General features: G+C 37.2%; 1 protein-coding gene across 1 annotated transcript in view; it reads left to right on the forward strand.

Moving 5' to 3' along the window:
- The window catches only part of LOC140319551 (receptor tyrosine-protein kinase erbB-4-like), a 277,450-nt gene extending 271,300 nt beyond the window's left edge, over positions 1-6,150 (forward strand). The window contains exon 28 of the mRNA XM_072397222.1: positions 33-6,150. Within this exon, the coding sequence (XP_072253323.1) occupies positions 33-697 (665 nt within the window). The 3' untranslated portion in view covers positions 698-6,150. The remainder of the gene's footprint in view (positions 1-32) is intronic.
- The last annotated feature ends 3,025 nt before the right edge of the window (positions 6,151-9,175 follow it).

A 9,175-nucleotide genomic window follows, 5' to 3' on the forward strand; every position in this document is an offset into this window, starting at 1 on the left:
TTTGTTGATCTTCCATCATCTTCTTATTCCAGATTATCTCAATCCTGTTGAGGAAAACCCCTTCGTCACACGTCGTAGGAATGGCGATGCCCATGTTGTCATCGACGGTGCGAGTTGTCACACCTTGGCAGGGGCCACCGCAGCCCCCAAAAGCCAGGCCACCCACGGTGATGATGAGTATATCAATGAGCCACTGTACCTAAATACATTCCTTAACCCTGGGGACAAGAATGGGTTGGCTGGGGCCATTTCCATTTCTGCCTCTACGTCCTCTGCTGTACAATCAGTCCTGCAGACAGCAAACCCATCAACATCAAGCCACATTGTTTCCTCCACTGGATATGTGGTAACCCCCGGCCACCTCCCCCACCCGTCATATCCATCACACACCTTGCATCCAGGGCATTCAGGACACCCTCTGCACTCAGGCATCACCAGCAGCACCATCATGTTTGATAAGAAAGGCAAGAAAGCCACTTTTGACAATCCTGAGTACTGGCAGCACAGTCTCCCTCCGAAGTCCTCACTGCACAACCCAGAGTACCTGCAGGACTGCAGCACACGCTTTTTCTATAGACAGAATGGACGCATTCGCCCTGCTGTGGCCGAAAACCAGGAATATTTGTCTGAGGCTGCTATGAAAGCCGGAAATGTATTGCCACCCCCTCCATACAGGCAGAGAAACACTGTGGTGTAGTGACCCACCCGTAGCGCCTGGAGGAATGACTAGAGAGATATGGTGGAACTGAATAATATTCTCTTTTTCACACCATAGTTCTCCACCTGGGTTCTCTTTGCACCTTCTCTGAACACTTCTTTTGGTCATGTCTGACTGCAAATTGTGTTTTTTCACTCTAAGGATCTGCCTTTTCATGACAGAACTACAATAACTGTTGAAAACAGTCTCAATTGACATTCAGATCATCTTTATTAAATCCATTCTTGGACCCTTAAGCAATTAGAGGCATCTCTGTGAGGGTGTCTCTGTCCTGGAGAAAACTGCCCTGGCACTTTTAGCATCAGAAAGGTATATAAACACAATCAATGATTGAAAATAAATTGTTATCAAGAGAAACATGATAAAATTAACTGAGGTTGTCCCAAAGAAGATTATTTTCATGATCTTACAGGATTACTTTATCCATGAATCACTGCTCATCCTCTTTTTTTTAACACATTTTCCATCCAACTAGATCTGTAGATTGTTGTATTCACAAGTTGGTATTTCATGGGTGAAGTGTATCATATAAAGTATGCATTCAGAATTATGTTTTGATCTACCAGCAAACCATTAGTCATAATGAAATGTCCAGATGTGGCCTCCATTACTACCCACACGCATCTTTGACTTTTACACTAGTAATATAATTCGAACATTTATCACACACAGCTCATACTATATCTGGCATGGGTTAGTCACCCCCCCCCCCCCCCCCCCCCCCCAAACGTTTAAAACATCCTATAACAACCAAACATTAATTCATACGTAAATACACACACTGACAGATGGGCCTGCTTCCACTTGAAATATATTCTGGATGAGGTTGACCTTGTACTGGAAGATAGAGTGTACCAATAATGGCAGTCAGTGGTGCGGTGTGAGGAAAAGGAAATATCACCACGGCTGCAATATTTACCAGGACCTGGTTGAAAACATTTAACAGATTTTGCCATGGCTTGGTTTGGGACTTAAAAGGTTGATTTCTCAAAAGATGACCCTTTCATTCCCCACTTGCATTTCCTGTCCTGGTCCTCATTTACTTAGCAAATCCAGTCAGAAGATCCAAACTTGCAAGGTCAATATTACCATCATAAGATTGTTGAAAGTAGAATTGTGACTGGTGTAACCAATGGTACTTCAGTACAACAAATTATGTTTGTGTTAAAAGGGGCACATGTTTATGGACAGTTCTTTTATCAAAACATCAAACCAGATTTTTGGAGAAAATTTTCAACACAGTGGGATTTTAGAATCTTTCTCTTACAGAATATTTTTTGTTCTTTGTTTTAATCGCATCAGAGATCTGTTTACTTTGACAACTTATCTTACAATATACCTTATTTAAAAGAAGAAGGTCAGTAAAAACAATACAGACAACTGTCCACAGAAGAGCACTGTGGGCATGGAACAGAGGCTAACCTTTAAGGACTTTCCATAAGCCACATAATACATGGTATTACTATTCAGACAAAGTCCTGCAAGGCTTTATTGACCAAGCCTGGAAAAGAGTCTGGAAAAGAGTCTGGAAAAGATGTGAAAGTGCATCATAAATGAGCATGAAATATGGGTTTGCACTATGGTTTTTATTAACACGGGAAGCCACTTGACAAGTTGTCATGATTTTCTCTGTTTTTGTTGGTAAAGTTGGGATAGGTTTTTTTGTATCTTTATTTCACATGAATGGTGAAATATTACAGTTTAGAGCTAAATCTCCTGACGGCTAACTTTCTGTGCTCATACCATACTGCCAGATGCCACTCTGATAGAGACCACTAGCAGCTGTTGTCAAATGACACTGAAGCCTAATTTAGGGGATTATTATTTAATAGCACTTAATGCTCTCAGACAGATAAATTACTTTGCTGTTATACTTGCTCTAAGCGACAATTCATGCTTAGCTATTTTTCATCCTATAACAGGGAAATGTTGCACTTTTCTAATGATGGAAGAAGCAGCAGAGATTGAGTTAGTCTGAATTCAAACCTTTAGTATAGGCCAACTCCACAAACACTGGATCATACTTTTTTACAAAATTGTATGTTTTACTATAAATTATACTCCCCTAGATACCTTTCATTCACACCTGACATTTCTTTTGTTTTGCTCCTTTGTTTGTGATTGTTTAAAATGACATTTTCTCACAATCCAACACATCCCCACTGCCAACTTGCCACTGCTTATGAGCCTGCTTATGAGTATCACATTCTTTTAGGACTAGGTTGACATTTTTAAACGCACAGGACACCTGTCTACTTCTGGTACTTAAGTATATCCTGTCAGGTGAGGACTTTTTACTGACTAACAAAGCCCCTCCTTTTAGGTTGGAGAGTTCTTAGAAATAAGTCGCAGGACTTAGAACATGCAAACGCCACACAGAAAGGTCGCAGCCAAGATTTGAACAACAATCTTTTTATTGTGAGGCAACAGTGCTAATCATCACGCCACAGTGCAGTGGCAATATTCTACATATTAAAATGTTCAAACTCTTATTTTGATTTCCTTCCAATTATCACTGATTGATCTGGTATAGCCTTCACAACTTCTTGGTTAGGTTTAGGATAGGACAACGGTCGAGCTGAAAAGCTCTTTTTTATAATATCAACATTATGTTAGATGGCACACAAACATCTCTTCCTTAACATTAATTACTCAACTCGTAACTCAAAACATTAAACTGCATTTGAGGTTTTTCCTACTACGTAAAACACTTAAAAATGCCACTAAACATTCAACAGCCCTTGACTGGAAAAAAACATTCAACATTCACGCATTCAACTTTGACACGAAGGTGTCCCAACCAACTTTCCATGTGTGACTTGAGAAGTAAAAATGAGTTGCAAATCTGGTATTAAATTTACCAGATGATTCACTATATCATACTATTTTGTTTTGTGATGCTACAGTATTGTGCCACACATACCTCTGTAGGCAATTTGATTCATAGTCAGCCTTTTGTAATGGGCGATAACATCAAATTGATAAAGACAGAGAGTGTCTAATCTCTGTGCGTGTCTCACTACTAATGTACGCACCAAATTACAAGCACTGTTACACAACCTCGTGCCTCTATAGAAAAGATTCTGACGAGCAGTGCTGATGATTTATAACTGTACAAAGCACAGATGTTACCCGGCACAGTGTTTTCTCCGCCTCTCAGGTTTTATTGGGAATAATAATCATCCAGTTGAGCTCCAGCTGAGGCACAAGTTGCCAAATCATAAAGGGACATCAAACCTATTTGAATAAAAGTATAATGGAAGATGGAATAGTGTCATGGTATAACACTGGATGCACTGATGAAAGTGCAAAACAACGGTAATGTGAATTTTATAATTCATTTTATTGTGTTAAGTACAGTATAACTTTGACATTGGCTTCGTTCTGTTACTAATCTGATTTAACTTATATAGAGTTGCTGATATTTCTGAGATTGTGATTGTTCCTCTGATGTTTCTTTTTTTATTATTATTTGATTATTTTGAATTCACACCTGTGTGTACATTCTTTGCATAGATGTGTAGAGTGAAAACTGTTTCCTCTGTGTTTAAAAGTTATCTCATATTTGTTACCCATGAGGTATTAGTAGCAGTGCTTGTGGACCAACATGCGGCCATCCGTCTAAGAGCAACAGGAGCAGCAGAGTCACCAAGAGGGTTGAAATGGATCTCAGTGGAAAAAATATAGCTAATCTATGGAAGAGAAAACCTGCTTCTCAGCTGGCAGCCGTCACAGGGGGTTTTAGCTTTCTGAATGCTAATTCACCCACTTTCCCTTGTTGTTCTTTGGGGAAATGATGTTACCCAACATCTCACCCTGTGCACCAGCTGAGAAGCCCTGAACGACAGGCAAGCGGTTGTAATCCTGCACCGAGTTTAAAAACTGTGGTATTACAATTCAAGAAATGTTACCCAACCAATGCATCAATGTTACAAAAGCCAGGTGAGAAGAAGCTGCAAGTTCACTGTAACTAGCAGAGGGTGCAGAGTTAGGAGCCATTCTTTATTTCTCCTTCGAGGTAAATTGTATGTAGCAAACATTGTTCTGCAGCAGCTGCAGGGAGAACTGAAAACTGAGTGTGGGATGAATATAACCAGAACAATACAGAAAAGAAAAATCATGATCAAATGTTAATATGAATCATTATCTGCTGTAATGGTTATATTTGTTTTGTGCGCCAACCTTGGCAGTTTGTGTGTGCGCATGTTTTTGAAAGTATGTAATCATGTTGTTTTTAAGTTTTTCACATCTTCAGGGTCTCATTGTAAGTATTTTGAAATAGAGCTGCATCATCATTTGTCTTTCATGTTCTCATATCAACTTTCAGGGAGATACTAGCACTGTCACAATTTAAGGATTGGATGTCTTTTCCTTTGAATAGATCCAAGTTCGTATTGACATTGTATATAATTGCCAAATTAGACTAACAGTCCAAACTAAAGTCCAAAACTGATACGCCTCATCAGCCCACTAAGATTTTGCAGTTATCTGAGATATTTTCCACAGTATCTGACTTTTATTGCAAGGTTAGCATATTTTACCCTGCCAAGGTTAGCATATTTTTCACATTTAACGACTGGCAGGTTAGGCTAGATAAGTTTGCATTTGAAGTTAATATTCTAACCCTGTGTGAATTAGATATCCTAAAATAAGAAACAACAGAGTCTACTCTATGTAGTTAAGGTTAGTCTTACCAACCCTTAGCCAAACCTTTTTTGCTTGTTTGTTTTCATAAGTGCAGTCTATTAAATAAAAACATTTGCAACATGGCAATGATTTCTTAAAAAAAAAAAAGATTGGTGCATAATTAACTGTGTGATGTTGAGGGTTGAAAATTATGAAACAGTTAGGTCCTCCAAGTCAAAAGCTGGCATACATGTTCAGTCACATTTTGTGGGACCTTTGAAATGGGACAGCCCTTGACTGTCCTTTAAGAGCTATCCGGCCTAGAAATGAGGACTTTGGAGGTTTAAACTCTTGAACTGGGGCAGCAAAGCTGTATTTATAGAGCATGCTCTATTTCTATTATTTGATTATTCATATCATGAGGACATTTTTCACAGCGCAAATTAATTTAATAAGTGATTTCACAGTGGTAAACATTTTACATTTGAAATACCACGGGGAATTACTAAACTAGACACAGATTTGTTCTGTGTTTTACAAAAGCAAAGCATATTTTTTAAAGAAATACACAAAGCAGCTGATAAAAATATATTCTACCATTGTAGAATTGGAACTGTGTATGGCAGTCATGGTGTGATTTTGCACTGATTCATACTGTAGATGTAAATTTGCCAATGCCATGGTAACTGCGATGGATGACAGTGGTTAGGTAAGCACAGTTTACAGTGTATTAAACTGGTGGTAAAATGGAATTAATTTAGAAAATAGGTTGCTCAATGATTTTACTAATAATGAAAATTTAAAAAGTAAAAAATTACATGATATTTTTATAGGTGATAAAATGGTGGCAAATCTGTAAATAGAGCAACGATGCTTTTTTTTTAGCTGTTTTTTTCTTTCCTTTTTGCATTGTCACATTTTTGAAAAAACAAATGTTTGTGGTCTATTGTATCCAATTTTTTTCTTTGGGGAATATCTTTTCTTTATGTATATAGATATATACACAGTAAATATATATATATATATGTATATATATATATATATACATATATATATTCTGTAAATGTAATTTTAAGAGTGATCTCTGACGTTGAAAACGCCCGCAGGGTCTTCTTATCACCCACCCACCCCATCATTTCCCCTGTGATTGCGTGATTGTGTTTTCAGCACAACTTGGTGGAATTTGTGTTTCAGCCTCTGCTCTTGCTCACTTTTTAGGAGTAAATTTTCTTCTTCTTTTTTACTGGATATACTATAAAGACATTACCCTCCACACTTCTGTCAGTGTTGTCCACCTTATTATTTTCAAGATTTTGCACACTTGATAATTTTGCAATGCTATAAATATTCAGTGTGACATCGCTAACAAATGTTATTAATCAAACAATGTCACTTTACATGTGAGTTTTGAGGACCTATCGTATACGGTACTATATCTTCTTTAGTATTTTCTTTTCCAGTTTAAGTGACCTAAGTTATTGTTTATATTTTGTCCAATACTGATTGAATGGTGTAGCAATATCGGATTGCAGCCCTAAATGATATATTAACCTTTAAGGGGAATAAAAAGGGGCAGACAGTTCACATGGACTAAATTATTCATTTGAATCACTGTTATTTGCTTGTATAGATGAAGCCAGATAAGTACTTTGACTTCACTCTTTTCAAGAAGTTCCACTTTTACAGCCTGTATTTTCATTTCAATGTCTTTATTGGACTTTAGGGGCCTATTTTCCACCAGACCTACTATCTGGTGACATTACGTCATCAAAATCATCATAGTGAACTATTTTCATATGAGCATTGTAGCAAATGTGTTACAAATCTGCTACAACATGTGTTACATGTGTTATCAGATCTGAATGTTAAATCTGAATGGTTGGCTAAATTTATTAAGTAAACCCATTTTCAGAACATACGGATGTATTGGAAAAGAACTGTCCTTTCATTATATGTTAGCCAGACAACTTTAGCTTGTTTGGTGTTTTCTGACAATAATGTGTAGTTTACTCACAATTTCTAGGATTTTGTTTCCAAAAGACAGAATTTTAACAAATATCAATTTCAGTTTTTCAAATATTTGTCTTTGGTTTTGTTTTATTTTACAGAATGGTGTAGGTTTGTTGTACACATACTGTTTGAAAGTGTACTTGATGTTGCATTTGATGATTTTGGTGAAAACTGGTCATTTTTACAGGTTCCAGCATTTACTTGTATAGCTGGGAGTTCGATAAGCTCCTTTTAAGTTGTTGAATTTGCTCACTGACATGAACTGAGGTTTGAAAGAAAGAATATTCTATCAATAAATCATCAATTCTTTGTATAAACTCATTAGAATGATTGAGTACTAAATTTTATAGATTGTACCCTGTCACATTACCAGTTTTACATGTTAATTTTCACTGCTTAATTGACACATTTCCCCCAGCTAGAACATTTGAATACATATTCCCTCTGTTTTGTTACATGAATTTGTCAAAAATATATTTTTAATTCAATATGAATAAAGATCAGTCAATATTTAATGAATGATTGTGTTCTTTTCTTGGGCTTTCCTCTTGAAATGGAACCCCACTGGTTCCTCAGTCTGCAATTGCAAATCAGAAATTAAATCAATAGACACTGCCCTTGTGCTCTTGTTGGACCTTGATGTAAATAATTTTAGTTTGAATTTTACAGGGGCTCCTAAAGTCAACAGCGATGGCCATACCATATCACCTTTGCCAAGGAGGTTATGTGTTTGTTAAGATTTGTTTATGTTGGTTCGCGAGATCACTCAAATATTAGCAAAGATGGGTCATGGTCCAATTTAAAAGTGATTTCTTATTGGTCTGGATTCATATCTGGATCCACTTTTTTTCTCTATCTCTTCTAATACTGCATATCAATATATAGGCAGAGTCTGAAAGACTAAGCAAAAAATAGGTATAATGACACCCTTTTTCTACTTTCACATGAATAGCAGAAGCCAAACTTTCAATATGTGTGGTAAACATCCAATGCTCCCATCGAACTGGTTGGGTTTATGTGTTGTTGTTTTTTTTTATCCTATTCTTGATGGAATCTATTAATACTTCCAATTCAACCTTGTTTTTTTGAGTGCCCTTTGTATCCCTTTATTCAAAATGTCAGCCGTTTTCAAGTGGTTCAGCAATGTGGGTGTGTCATAGCCTGTATTCACTATGACATCTTCATTCTGCCCAGATTAGGCTGTGGACTTCTCTCATTGTTCTGCAGATTATGCCTTTAAGCAGCAGAGAGTCAAAGCGCTGCACTTCTCTTTAACACAACTTCAATTTCAGCACCTTTGTTGAAATCTACTCCCTCTCTACCTCACACACACCCACATACAAACTTGTACACTTGTCATAAAATTACACAAGAGCACCAATAATAAAGTGTCATTACCCTGACACTTGCTCATGCATGATAGATGCATCTCTTTTCCAGCTGATGACATTTTATGGCATTATCATCAGAAATCCAATAACAAGATTAGCATCTTGGAGCCCTCGCCCTGTGCAAAGTCAAGTCACCTGCCTTAAAACGGTAATAGAGTGTGATCGAGACAATCTGTCACTGCCTGTCCTCTCCCTCTCACACACCAACTCCCCTGACAATCTATATGGATTTTTACCTGATATGAGTGATGATCAGCGCAGTTGAATGTAGATTATCTTAAATGTCTTCAGATTAATCAATCGACTGATGCATTTTAACAAATAAGTGTATGCTCAACATGACAGTGCATCAGTTTTGGAAAAACACCTTTTTTGTGTGTGCTGGAGAGCATATATTTGGGCCTGTAATGTCACTTAAACTCAAAAAGGA

This window comes from Leuresthes tenuis, unplaced genomic scaffold (genome assembly GCF_036924035.1).
Source record: "Leuresthes tenuis unplaced genomic scaffold, fLeuTen1.0.hap1 SCAF_12, whole genome shotgun sequence".
Lineage (NCBI taxonomy): Eukaryota > Metazoa > Chordata > Actinopteri > Atheriniformes > Atherinopsidae > Leuresthes > Leuresthes tenuis.